This window comes from Choristoneura fumiferana, chromosome 11, assembly GCF_025370935.1.
Source record: "Choristoneura fumiferana chromosome 11, NRCan_CFum_1, whole genome shotgun sequence".
In the NCBI taxonomy this organism is placed as follows: domain Eukaryota; kingdom Metazoa; phylum Arthropoda; class Insecta; order Lepidoptera; family Tortricidae; genus Choristoneura; species Choristoneura fumiferana.
Window position 1 is genome coordinate 17,763,841 of NC_133482.1, and position 14,353 is coordinate 17,778,193.

General features: G+C 40.7%; 2 protein-coding genes across 2 annotated transcripts in view; one reads left to right on the top strand and one right to left on the bottom strand.

The window, feature by feature from the left end:
* The window catches only part of LOC141432903 (structural maintenance of chromosomes protein 2-like), a 32,084-nt gene extending 20,019 nt beyond the window's left edge, over positions 1–12,065 (bottom strand). The window contains 8 exon segments of the mRNA XM_074094732.1: positions 4,997–5,132; positions 5,882–6,073; positions 7,031–7,187; positions 8,331–8,452; positions 8,881–8,991; positions 9,914–10,075; positions 10,922–11,071; positions 11,749–12,065. Coding sequence (XP_073950833.1) covers positions 4,997–5,132; positions 5,882–6,073; positions 7,031–7,187; positions 8,331–8,452; positions 8,881–8,991; positions 9,914–10,075; positions 10,922–11,071; positions 11,749–11,916 — 1,198 coding nt within the window. The 5' untranslated portion in view covers positions 11,917–12,065.
* A 435-nt stretch (positions 12,066–12,500) lies between these two features.
* LOC141432904 (nuclear pore complex protein Nup133-like) lies at positions 12,501–14,168 on the top strand. Its single transcript, XM_074094734.1, has 3 exons — positions 12,501–12,679; positions 12,746–12,864; positions 13,834–14,168. Exons 1-3 carry the CDS (start codon positions 12,573–12,575, stop codon positions 14,094–14,096), a joined length of 489 nt encoding a protein of 162 aa, XP_073950835.1. The 5' UTR covers positions 12,501–12,572; the 3' UTR covers positions 14,097–14,168.
* The last annotated feature ends 185 nt before the right edge of the window (positions 14,169–14,353 follow it).

The following is a 14,353-nucleotide window of genomic DNA, read 5'->3' on the forward strand; positions in this document are numbered from 1 at the left end:
TACAAAAATGAAGCCGCTGGATTGTGTTGCGCAAATGGCAAAGTGAAATTAATACCATTGGTGAAATTAATATATATATTATATATATTTAAAGTACCCAAAAAAATCTGTTCTGATATATATTATTAGGTAGTGAAAATTAATAATTTCATCATATGCGGCATCATCACCAGATTTAATTATAACAGATAAGTTTTCTACATCATTATATTTAGTGTAGATAGCCTAGATTTCTGTAGACTTGCTTGCTTCCATGCTCGCTTGCATGCTTGCTTGCTTGCTTGCATACTCGCTTGCTTGCTTTCTTGCATGCTTGCTTGCATGCCAGCTTGCATGCCAGCTTGCATGCTTGCTTGCTTGCTTGCATACTCGCTTGCTTGCTTTCTTGCATGCTGGCTTGCATGCTTGCTAGCATGCAAGCTTGGTTACACGCTTCCATGTTCGCTAGCGTGCATGCTTGCTTGCATTTTTGCATGCTTGCTTGCATTTTTGCATGCTTGCTTGCATGCTTGGTTACATGCTTCCATGTTCGCTAGCGTGCATGCTTTCTTGCATGCTTGCTTGCATGCATACTTGGTAACATGCCTCCATGTTCGCTAGCGTGCATGCTTGCTTGCATGCTTGCTTGCCTGCTTGCATGCTTGGTAACATGCCTCCATGTTCGCTAGCGTGCATGCTTGCTTGCATGCTTGCTTGCATTCTTGCATGCCTGCTTGCATGATTGGTTACATGCTTCCATGTTCGCTAGCGTGCATGCTTGCTTGCATGCATGCTTGGTTACATACTTCCATATTCGCTAGCGTGCATGCTTTCTTGCATGCTTGCATGCCTGCTTCCAAGCTTGCTTGCATTCTGCATGCCTGCTTGCATGATTGGTTACATGCTTCCATGTTCGCTAGCGTGCATGCTTGCTTGCATGCTTGCTTGCATGCATGCTAGGTTACATGCTTCCATGTTCGCTAGCGTGCATGCTTTCTTGCATGCTTTCTTGCATGCTTGCTTGCATGCTTGCATGCCTGCTTCCAAGCTTGCATGCCTGCTTCCAAGCTTGCTTGCATGCATGCTTGGTAACATGCCTCCATGTTCGCTAGCGTGCATGCTTGCTTGCATGCTTGCTTGCATGCTTGCTTGAATACATGCTTCATTGCGTGCTCGCTTGCATGCATTGTTACTTGCATACATACTTGCTTGCATACTTGGTTGCATGCTTGCTTGCATGCTCGCATGCGTGCATGGTTACTTGCATACTGGCTTGCATGCATGCTTGCTCCCTCGCTTGCGTGCTCGCATTGATTCCTCACTATAAAAAAAAAGTACATGGCTAATAAGGTAACACAATATAAATTGATTTTAAGGCAGAACGAAGTTTGCGGGGCCAGCTAGTCTACACTATAGATTTACACGATCCATTAGAATATACGTAAATTACGATATCGTAATGACAGCCAGTGATTAGACATTTAAAATCGCCGTACATCCGAACCCCTCCTTAATCCGAACGCCTCCCCCGCCTACCACGCCTACACAATTCTTCACTCGCCGGCTCAAGATCGCCAGTTGCTTACCGAATGTCTAGCAGACGACATGCGCTTTTGTTTTTGTTATTCGTCCGCCATTTTGTGTTGCTATTACGACGTTCGTGCATCATGGCTTCCACGTCAAAGAAAAGATAGCTTGTTGTTTGTTTTATTCCATGGAAATATCTTATAAATGCTCTATATACTATAATCCGAACGCTCCACTAGTCCGATCGGGGGGGGGTACATTTTCGGGATTCGAATTAAAGTCGTAGTGTAATACGGTATGTATATGTTTTATAAATTAAAACTACACAATGCCTGTTATCGAATAGAAAAACAATTTCTAAGCTACCTTTACAAATAACAAAGTTATAAAGGTTTGACATTCAAGATTAGACAGAGAAAGACATACTGGCATGTGACGTCACACGCCAGTACCACCATACTTGCTGCATAGAGAAAAGCGTTTGAGAGAGAGACAGGTATATAGATTTTTCAAAAAATCACTATAAATCCAATTTTCAATCGATTTAAATTTTCTCTTCGCTAAACACTAACCCCCTTATTCATAAAACTTAACAAGCCTATGTTAACTAACAAATGCTTTGTCCCTTTCTAACAAATACAAATGTCGAAGTGACAGATAAGGACAAACGAATTTTAGCGGCATTTTAACTAAAATAGGTTTGATTGTCGTTTATGAATAAGGGGGTATGTCTGTATATCTATATTTTCATAATAATATTAAGATACTAGCTGGCCCCGCAAACTTCGTTCTGCCTTAAAATCAATTTATATTGTGTTACCTTATTAGCCATGTACTTTTTTTATAGTGAGGAATCAATGCGAGCACGCAAGCGAGGGAGCAAGCATGCATGCAAGCCAGTATGCAAGTAACCATGCACGCATGCGAGCATGCAAGCAAGCATGCAACCAAGTATGCAAGCAAGTATGTATGCAAGTAACAATGCATGCAAGCGAGCACGCAATGAAGCATGTATTCAAGCAAGCATGCAAGCAAGCATGCAAGCAAGCATGCACGCTAGCGAACATGGAGGCATGTTACCAAGCATGCATGCAAGCAAGCTTGGAAGCAGGCATGCAAGCTTGGAAGCAGGCATGCAAGCATGCAAGCAAGCATGCAAGAAAGCATGCAAGAAAGCATGCACGCTAGCGAACATGGAAGCATGTAACCTAGCATGCATGCAAGCAAGCATGCAAGCAAGCATGCACGCTAGCGAACATGGAAGCATGTAACCAATCATGCAAGCAGGCATGCAAGAATGCAAGCAAGCTTGGAAGCAGGCATGCAAGCATGCAAGAAAGCATGCACGCTAGCGAATATGGAAGTATGTAACCAAGCATGCATGCAAGCAAGCATGCACGCTAGCGAACATGGAAGCATGTAACCAATCATGCAAGCAGGCATGCAAGAATGCAAGCAAGCATGCAAGCAAGCATGCACGCTAGCGAACATGGAGGCATGTTACCAAGCATGCAAGCAGGCAAGCAAGCATGCAAGCAAGCATGCACGCTAGCGAACATGGAGGCATGTTACCAAGTATGCATGCAAGCAAGCATGCAAGAAAGCATGCACGCTAGCGAACATGGAAGCATGTAACCAAGCATGCAAGCAAGCATGCAAAAATGCAAGCAAGCATGCAAGAATTCAAGCAAGCATGCACGCTAGCGAACATGGAAGCGTGTAACCAAGCTTGCATGCTAGCAAGCATGCAAGCCAGCATGCAAGAAAGCAAGCAAGCGAGTATGCAAGCAAGCAAGCAAGCATGCAAGCTGGCATGCAAGCTGGCATGCAAGCAAGCATGCAAGAAAGCAAGCAAGCGAGTATGCAAGCAAGCAAGCAAGCATGCAAGCGAGCATGGAAGCAAGCAAGTCTACAGAAATCTAGGCTATCTACACTAAATATAATGATGTAGAAAACTTATCTGTTATAATTAAATTCTGGTGATGATGCCGCATATGATGAAATTATTAATTTTCACTACCTAATAATATATATCAGAACAGATTTTTTGGGTACTTTAAATATATATAATATATATATTAATTTCACCAATGGTATTAATTTCACTTTGCCATTTGCGCAACACAATCCAGCGGCTTCATTTTTGTACTTCAATGCCTTACAATGTGGGCAAACTGAGTTCATAGATCCAATAGCAACGCATTGGTAGGCACTGTAGTCAATTGTAACATTGTAATTTAAAGCAGCTCGATTGAAACTTACAACATTATTAGCTGCATTCAGCTCATTACGCTCTGCACGGTTTGTGCTATCCGAATCCTTTCAATTTCATTTCGCTCTTGACGTTGCTGGGCTGTTCGATTACTCTGATAATTAGCTTGGTTTGTAGCATTTCGAGTTCTTCGACCCAAATTGCTTCGCCCTCGTCTTATAGGTGGCATGAGTCATCATGTCAGCCGAAAGACGTCCACTGCTGGACATAGGCCTCCCCAAGGCTCTCCACTCAGACCGGTCTTGTGCTTTCCGCATCCACCGCGATCCCGCGATCTTAACCAAGTCGTCGCTCCATCTTGTTGGAGGCCTACCGACAGCTCGTCTCCCGGTCCGCGGATGCGGTGGCATGAGTATAAATAGATTAAATCAAAACACAAAATAAATCAACCAGTCAATGTAAATTGAGGAACGTAAACAAATTTGTTTTTAAATAATTTATTGAATCAGGCGTTACTTTGCGGAGGTCCATATCAATGAACTTAAATAATTTCCTTGCTCACCCGCGACCTTACGATAGCTAAGCTTATGCAAAATATGCGTGTTCATGCAGTTCCTCCACCTCCACACTGTAAGAACACACACAAATCACACAAACCCATCCATCACCACCACCACACTACACTCGTAAGGTCGCGGGTGAGCAAGGAAATTATTTTAGTTCATTTAAATTTGTTTTTGTTATTATTTAGTAAGTAGGTAGTATTAAGGTACTCGTCATAAAACTCATTTACTCGGCAATCTTCGTTCCACTTTAAACCAAAAAAGTAGTGTACGAAAAAAAATGGAAGAAAACGTCCCTATTTCAGACACTATAGGTCCAAACATCTTCCAGCCAAGCAAGCAAGCATGCAAATGCAAAATAAGGGGGATTAATAAAACAAAACGCCTAAATAAAATTGAGTAGCAAACATTCGCATCACTCCGCATTTTACTAAAACCCACAGGTGATGCATTAATTACCGCACTTCCATACTCGCATTTTCTTTTTCCCAGCAATTTTTCCAGTTTTTCTCTCATAAAAACCTTCCTAGACTTTAACGATGATATGAAAAAAAAAAATAGCTGAATTGGTCCAGCCGTTCTCGAGTTTTGCGCTTAGCAACACATTTTACGATTCATTTTATTTATATAGATGACAAAATCAGGAGTTGTCAAATACCGTATTGTAACCATTGGTTGGCGCTGTGATCGCGCCCCCAGCGAGCACTAAACTAACCCATGAGCTGGTCCTGCAGCGACTCGCTGGCGCCCTCGTTGCCGGTGCTGACGGATATGAACTTGGCCTGCGCGTCGGCCAGCGCCGCTTCGCTCGTCTCGCTCGCCGACCGAAGGCTCTCGAACGTTGACGACACCTGCCAACACGATTCACTTCAATGCACAACTACCTACCTATCTTTAACTATTAGTTGGATACAAGTGGAAAAGAGTGAGCGTTTGTAAATGCGTGCGCGCGTGTGTGTGTGTGTGCGTGTGCGTGTGTGTGTTGAGTTTCTTGCCGGATTCTTCTCAACAGAGGTTTTTCCGAACCGGTGGTAGATTTTTTTTGTCATTCATAAGTGCTTGTTATAGCCTAAATTGAATAAAGATATTTTGACTTTGACTTTGACATCTGGAATAACACATAGGCTACTTTTTATCCTGATATTTCCACGGCATCAGGATAAAATTTCGATATCTCATCCGCTGGGTATAGTCATGAAATTTGGCACAGTATTTCGGGTTCTGTACCCAAAGGGTAAGAAAGAGACCCTTTTACTAATACTCCGCTGTCCATCCGTCTGTCTGTACGTCTGTCACCAGGCTGTATCTCATGAACCGTGGTAGCTAGACAGTAGAATTTTTCAAAGAGTATCTATTTCTATTCACGTTAATACTAAAAACCGAATAAAATATAAACGTGTTTTTTTTTGCTAATGTCTTATATTGTATAGATAATGGTACGGAACCCTTCGTGCGCGAGTGACTCGCACTTGATCGGTTTTATAATGCAACAACAGTATAAAGATTAAATTTTTGTAAATTTCCACGGGAATGCAGTGAAAACTGCTGGATCTTACGATTTACGCGTACGAAACCGCGGGTGAGATACAATATAAATGACCTCGCTGAGTATCTTCTTCTTAGCGGCCAGCGCCTGCTCGTCGTCAGCCAGCGCCCTCTCCAGCAGCCGCGCGCGCTTGTCGTGCGAGGTGCCGGCCTCTTTGGCCGCCTTGTGCGCCGCCGACGCCGCCGCCTCCGTCTTCTCTAGACTCAACACTTCTGTCTCCAACTGCTTGAGGGTGCTGCCGCTTTGCTGTTAGTAGGATTGTTGGTGGGTTTTTTAGCGGCCATGATACAGCAAGTGATTAAATGAATACAATAAATGCACTAGAAGCTAGGCGCGTTCTTAATTTTAGGTCGATTAAACTTTAACTTGTAAATGGACTTTGTACCATCAGCCAAATATGTGGTCTACCACCCTAAACTTGATAATCGTTTGCACGTCATAAAACAATAATGCCAATAGACGTGTCTGTCAACTTGAAAGTTCGACTTTAGCGACATATTCATTTGATAGGAATTTGTTTAAAAACTGATAGACCACTTATTTGGCTGATGGTACCTACACGGTCTGCTCCTTTTGCACTGGAAGGTTTGCATGAGATCTGGCAGTTAAAAATGAAACTCCAGACTTACAGAATTATCAAGAAATTTATATTATTAGTATACTTTACCCTGAATTCCTGCATGTAAGCAGCACAGTGAAAAATAACAACTAATTAATCTATTTAGGTATTCCTACATTACAAAGAGCTACAAATTTTTAAAAATAAAATGTTGCATAAAATCATATAAAATTTCGAACAAAAGTCTGTAATAAGCTTGTAACATGCTGAATAAAAACTTGTAACAAGTTGAATAACAAGTACATGTTAATTAAAACTTAAAACAGTTTTTCTAAATTCATGTGCAAAATAACATTTCAAATTTACCACGGTGAAGGAAAACATTGTTCAATGACACATTTTAGCGACAGATAAACCGTGTTCGGTTTTAGTTCGCATTCTAAGCTACTCTTATTGTGAAGTTTTATTTTTATTTTTTTGTATAAACAAATTTTATAAAAAAATGGCGTTTGACCCAAACCGCACTAGGCCCGCGTGGGAACTTCAACCCAAGCCCTCTCATCCTGAGAAACCTGTGTCCAGCAGTGGAAAGTATATGGTCTGGGATGATGATGATGAGATGAGTGTAATTTAATATGGCTTACCTCATCGAGCCTCCTGTTGAGCTCCTCTATATCCTTCTCGAGAGCTTTGGACGTGTCCTCGTTGCTTTTGATCTCGTCCCGCTTGCTCTGAATGTCGTCCTGCACGTCTGTCACTTTCTCTTGAGCTTTCTTGAGATTCTCTTCTGCCGATACGTATCTGTCAATAAATAAATTGACTCAGTCCCAAATGATTGAAACAAAAAGTTGGAAAACCTCCGACATTTGTCACTTCAAAATTCAAACATGTCTGTCTAAGAACCATTGCTACGCTACGAAGCCTGCTCTCAAATAAAAAACCGCATTCAAATCTGTTCACCCATTCAAGAGCTACGGTGCCACAGACACGCGTAGCGTAGGGGGGTATAACACCCCTTTTTGCGTCGGTGGTTAAAAACTGTGTGTGCATGCGTGCGTATATGTATTTATTAGTCTTTCACGCTAAAACGGCTGGACTGTTTTGGATGAAGTTTAGTAGGAACATCCGGATTTGCATAAAGGGTGCTTTGTATCTTAATATTCTACCGGGTTTTATAGTAGCGAGTTGAGGAACAAGCTGTTCTTCACTTGCTGGGCGGCCCATCTGGCAGCGCGCCCTCTCTCCAGTAATCTGTAAACGCCGTCTGAGGCTAACAGCAACTGTCTGTCCGAAAAAAAAAACCGGCCAAGTGCGAACCGGAATCGCGCACCGAGGGCTCCGTACAAGCCTGTAGGTAGTAACTTTAAAATTATAAAAAATATTTTTATTATATGGACGTAGTTCTTTCTGCTAACCGGAATTAACCCATACCTCCCCCCAAAGTTGAAACAAGTTAGTAAAATGCACTCTATAGAGTTGAGAGAAGGTGCATTTTAGTAGCTTGTTGCATACTTATCTAAACTTTGGGGGAGGTGTGGGTTGGTTCCTGTTTGCTTAACTACGTCCATATGATGTAACTAAAAATTTATGGTTTTCGCAATTTTTCCTTTATCTGTGCTATAAGGCGTTGCTTCGTACCATATTTCAAGATTCTGAGTTCACGGGAAGTACCCTGTAGGTTTTGATTCCCTTGCGAGTTTCGAAAATTTGCGGAAATTTGCGGCATAAGCGGCTCTATCTTTTGATTGCGTTGGCTTAGAAGTTTGATTTTTTCACAGCTCCAAGGGACAGCAGACCTGAGCATTTGATATAAATTTCAGCTTGATACCTCCACGCGTTCCTGAGAAAAAGGGTCTTGACAGACGGACGGACAAAAAGTGATCCTATAAGGGTTCTGTTTTTTCCTTTCAAGGTACGGAACCCTAAAAAAAGCTATGTTCTTACTTGTAAGCCACATAAAGCCGGGACACGTTTTCTAGTTCCCGTACAACCTTCTGGTACTCCTGGAACTGGGCGCGCTCGTCTTGCAGCTTCTGCAGCTTCGGAGCGATGTCCTCGCGGATTATCTGATCAACATGGAAAGGTTTACAATTCTTTACCATCCAAAGAAATTAAATGTGTATGAAGTTCCCAATCAGCACTGAGCCCGCGAAGGAGATACAGCACAAGCTCTCGCATTTTTGGCTCGCAGTTTACGGGCCAGAGAGTGACATAGGCTACTTTTTATCCCGGAAAAATGCAGTTCCCGAGGGAACAGCGCGCGATAACCGAATTCCACGCGGGCGAAGCCCAGGCAAAAGCTAGTGTTTATAATAAATTTATGACATTGAAACCATGATTTAGTGTTCATAACTTTTGCCATATTCGTCATTTAAAGATTTTAGGAAACCCAGCGAGATTCTAATTGTCCTGGCTGTACGCCACTAGTAATCAAATTACTGTAGTAAGTAAATAAATATTATATTTTTATCAATGTATTTGCAAATGGACATACATCATTCAGTTCCCTGAGTTTGGCGTCTTTTTTCTCAATAGTCTTCTCAGCCGCTTGCTTCTTTGCCTCATACATCCGCGTTCCAGCTGCTTCTTCTACCATCGACAATATCTGCAATAGCATAAAAGCTTCAGTCATATATACTTTAGAAAATGAAGGAAATTTTGTCTAGTGGTGTATAATACAAATAAACACAATCATAAAGATTTTCCACATTTTTAAGGTGATGTCAGGATTTGGAACATTTATTCAACCAAATATTAGGGTAAATTGTCAGTCACTGTGCCCAACCTGTGCCTTTCAATAACCGGCCACCTTTTAGTCTGTAATATCGGGAATTGAGTCAAACACAAGTGACGAGTAAATACTGCCTTTATTGTATGGCTTACAACTATTATATAATACATAGTGGGGGAGAGTGTGTGTGGCGCACACACTACACCTCTCCCCTAGAAGAAAAAAAAACATTACTTGTTTTTTTGTCTTATAATAAGTTTTACAGAAATAATTGTCAAATATTTAATTAATTTGTTTTTGGAATAAGATTTAACACAATGCTCTAATTTTATTTTCTTTCTTTTTCAAATATTAAAATATGTATAGTAGTTTTATATTACTGTAATTTAAAAAAAAACTGTTTATACTAAAATTACTATAGCTAGGTACATTAATTATCGGTTAGTTATAAATCGGCATGCTTACTAAACATGAATTATATTGAAGGGTGGCCAGTAATTGATGATTTACCCTACTTTAAATGTATAATTATTGGAAATTATCTCACTGTTACACAAAAAAATTCAAAATTGATCAAAATATGTTGAGTAACTGACATCCCAATTGCGGGTAACGGTGGATGGAAGTGGCGAGTTGTAGTTAATTGTAGCATTCTAAGGGGGAAGCTTTTGTTCAGGAATGGACGACTTCTGGCTAATGATGTTGATGTTGAGTACTGCTGTGGTAGATCTTCAAAGGAACAAATGTGTTTCCTGAGGCATGGAATTCTAAAAAAACAATCTCAATAACAGTTAACCTCTGGTGGCTTCATGTTGAGGACTTTGGTGATGCGTCCCTGCATGATGAGGAAGTGTGGGTTGTTGACGTTGAGTTGCACGGAGCAGAACAGGTCCGAGACACGCTTGTTCTGGACGTTGATGCCGTTGATCAGGTACTTGTTCTTACCGCCCATCACCACCTGCGTGATAGTGATAGAAGGGTCATTGATGGAAACCAGCCAGTAGAAAATTTGATAATTGCAATATCCTCAAGTTTTTGAAATAAATGTAATTTGGGAGCTATAGCAATATAAAGGACATAAAAAATTGAAAAAAATTGAAATTTCAAAATTAGAATCAATTAGACACAATTTATTTTATATAGTCCATACATTTATTGTGAACACCACATCATTTATATCACATATCGTCACTACTTTGAAAAATCTCGTATCTAAAATCAATATATGTCAACAAAATACGAGATTTTTTTAAAGTCAGGGCCGGCAGTAGCGGCTTTAGGGTAGGGCGCAGTGGGGCGACCGCCCAGGACGCCGGACTTAAAGGGGCGCCTGAAGCCTATACCTTCTAGAAAATTCCCAAAATTTGGGGGTGCCGTGGAAATCCGCTGGAAGTGCTAAAACCGGCACTGAGGGCCGGATTAATCATGTCGGCGCCCCTAGGCGATGCAAATTCTCAGGGCCCCTTTTCAGCCATTGGAAGATCATCAGCTCTTTCCAAGTTCAACCAAATTAACTGACAGCATGCGTCAAAAGGATGCATATTTTGCAATTCAAGTATATCTATACTTTATTTTATGAAACATTTTCGATATTTTTATGTATGCACGGGGCCCCCAGCTGAAGTGGGGCCCCTAGTGAGTTGCCTATTCTGACTAATAGTTAATCCGGCCCTGTTCAAAGTAGTGATGAGGGGACATCTACCAATGTAAATATGTATGGAACATTTTCACAGGGCATAAAATACCAACTTTAAAACAAAATCTCAACAGTTTTCCTTCATAAAAAGTTAAATGATACACTTGCCTGCCTCGTAACAGTGATTTCATTGTGATTCTCATAGCCAATTGGACATTGTGCCCTGTCACGGTTATCAAACGTGATGCTGACCGTTGCTTTGGTGATGCCAGCCTGGCCGTGCTTGTAGATCAGCTCCTGAAGGCTTCCAGCTCGTACCTGAAAAACATAAAAATGGTCTCATCATTAAAAAAAAGCATCAACAAAAACAAAATTAAAAAAAAAAACTGAAATAAAATTACCATGAGATGATTATTGAAATAAGATATATGGGTCACATTATTAATATTAATAACTGAAGTGTGCCCAAGGAAGAAGAATTTCATTGCCAACCTGAACAGTACTGTATAGGCACATTTAGAATCTCAGCCCAATGTGTTTGACAGTCACTGTGACAAGAGGAACAGGCTCAGCTCATGCTTCACTTGCACAGAAGCTGCCAGCGCTGGTTTTCAACCTGCTCCTGTTGACTTAGGCTAGCTAGAATTATTACAAGTGGGAAGGAAACCAGAACTACAGAGGAAAAGTTTAATGCCAACCTGACAGGTTGAAAACTGATATGATTGGCCTTCTGTTCCAGCTCTCCTTGACAAGGAACCACAAATTGGTTTGTAACAAGTCCAGCATACCTGTATGTTATTTTGTATGTTTGACCCATGTATATTATTTTAGTTACTAGTTAACTAATGTTAGCAGCTTAAATATGTTGTAAACTAAGACCATTTTCGGCTACTTGTGCATTATTTATCGAATTTATAACGATGAAATTCGTAAAGAAAAGAGATGGCGGGAGTCCGATCAACAAATACAAAATAAATCAACAAATCAGAACTTACGTTGGATAAATTGGTGATTCCTAGTACGAAGCAAATAGAATCTAATATGTTGGACTTTCCAGTCCCATTTAGTCCAGTGATAGCGTTGAATTCAGGGTCGAAACCGGTGATCTCAACACGATTCCCGTAGGACTTAAAACCGTCTAACACGATGGATTTGATGTACATTTTGCTAACAAATCATGCATTTATGTGCTCGATTAATCAATTAGAACTTAAATTGACATTGAATACGTAAATTTTAAGTATTTTAAGAACAAAACAATCATCACCACAAAGCGGGAACCGTTGATTTTTGCAATTTGACATTGACAGTTCGGCTACGCGACGCGACACTTTTTTTTTCGTTTGTCCATTTGAAAAGACTAAAGCCAAAGACATAAAGTCTTATTTGCAATATTTATCATTAAGTTTACAACCATAATCGCTTTAGTCTTTCAGCGACTTTTTGTTCTTAAAATGCATTTTAGTATCGCTTTTTACTAGTGTTTCTTAAAGAGTCACCGTTAGGAACGCCGAATGCGGCTTGGGGATAGAGGTAAGTATGTACAAGAAGCTGACGGGCTATTTTAACATAAACAAGGCAGACAAATATGATTTAGATTGTAACCTTGCTTTTTAATTTACAAATAATTGAGAGTACAAGGCGGTATAGTCTTTTATCTTATTCTGTCCGAAAAGTCAAATAAAAAAAGAAACTCATTTCTCTGGCAACACCAATGTTTTTTCTTTTTTTTTTTTTTGCTTGTCTGTTTGTGTTCGCGCCAATCGTTAAAACAAAAAAAACGTCTATAAATTAATTTAATTTGCGTTATTATTTCAAAATGGATTTCTCAAATACAAGCGGAATTAGAAGTCCTTTTTCGCCACGCGTCCGGCAGTCCCTTTCGGGCAGGAGACCGGGCCTTTCTTCCGTAAAAAAGAATCAAAGGTGTGACCTAACCTATAGCGAATTATGTTTTGTTTAGTTTCGTGTTCTAATAAGGAGTTTTTGCAGTAAATACATGCAGTCGGGTGAGGCACCGACTGGAGATGTGATCTACAAGACTCCCCTCACCACATTGGAGACTTTTGGACATCCTTTACCAGTTTTAGTAACAGAAGCTCTTACCTTTGGTAAGTGATCATCTATAGTTCATATTTGTCACAGTTTAAGATAGGTTTTAGATAAGCCTTTGCAACTGGTAGGTCTAACATTAAGGGGCTGTTTCACCATCCATAGATTAGCGTTAACCGACGGTTAAATGTGATGCCGTCTCTGTCTATTCGAACAAAATAAATAGAGACGGCATCACACCTAACCGCCAGTTAACACTAATCAATGGATGGTGAAACAGCCCCTAAAAGTTTGAATCGTTAAATTGAAATTTAGTAAATTAACATTTCTATTGGAGGGGTAGCTTGCACCCACAAAGATGGGCTAACACAGCCACTTGATAGGTCACGGAGAGTGACCAAAGATGATAACAAGGCAGGATATGGCCCATTCATCCCAACGAGTTGGTCATATCATGCCAATTATTGGACCATAAGGCCACTTGTAGACATCCATTGTTTTCACCGGGCAACAGACCGTTTTTTGCGGTGTTGTATGGCTTGTATGTATGTATGTAATCAAGTAATATATAACATAATTTTTGGAGATTTTGACCTCCCTCCGTTTCATATATTTGATGATGATGATGATGATGATGTGATCCTGTTACCCTTACTAGGGACATAGGCTTGTAGAAGAGTTTCATATATTGTAACGCGCCGTAACATTTTTCTGAATCCCCCCACCTCCTAAATGTTACGTAACACCGAAATGACCATTTCTATTTAATTTTCTTAGCTTATCTTGAATCATTTTCAAAATTAAGTTGGCGTTTTTTGGCACAGCCACACTGGCAACAGCATGAGTGCATTTATAGAACAACCACTGACAATTCGAATTTCCTACTTTTGAGGACATTATAGTATGTATTTGTTACAAAAAAACTGTTGTAACGCGTTGTTTGAACACAGTAACACATCATAAAGTTTTACCCTTCCCCCCCCCAAATTGCTTTACGTTATACTTGAACGCCCCCTTGTCACTTGCAGCAAGCGGAGAAGTAACAGTCCGATTGTCCCCGAATGGTTACTGTTGGCTCGTGTGTGGGCGGAGGCTCCTCTGCTGGGCGCGCGACGGGGGCGGCGCAGCGAGGGAGCTCACACTGCCCCAGACCGACTTACAGCACCGGGCCGAGCTCGTTGAGGTGTTCTACGAGGATGGGGCACAGGTGAGACTTAAATGCTTAGCAGTAAATGTTCTACGCAGACATAGTCATAGGCAACAGCTAGTATGTATTAAAAATAAGCTTTGATTCTTCAATTTACAAGTGTTATCAGCAGCATAGGACACCCACCAAGAAGATGGACAGATAATCTGGCTAAAGCACCAGGTTCACAGGCCTGTTCCAACCAAACCACTTAGAAGTCTAAGGGGAGGCCTATGGTTAACAATGGATGTCTTATGGCTGATTATGATGATGATGGTGAACAATAATAACAACTGGATGAAAAGCAAAGATTCTGTTGCAACCATAGATACAATAGTTTTAAGTGAAGCAAATACAGGGTG

Bases quoted from the DNA above. Each gene is read 5' to 3' on its own strand.
- LOC141432904 (XM_074094734.1), top strand. From the start codon at position 12,573: ATGGATTTCTCAAATACAAGCGGAATTAGAAGTCCTTTTTCGCCACGC. The intron at 12,680-12,745 runs GTGTGACCTAAC...GAGTTTTTGCAG, and splicing joins TCCGTAAAAAAGAATCAAAG to TAAATACATGCAGTCGGGTG. The intron at 12,865-13,833 runs GTAAGTGATCAT...TGTCACTTGCAG, and splicing joins AACAGAAGCTCTTACCTTTG to CAAGCGGAGAAGTAACAGTC.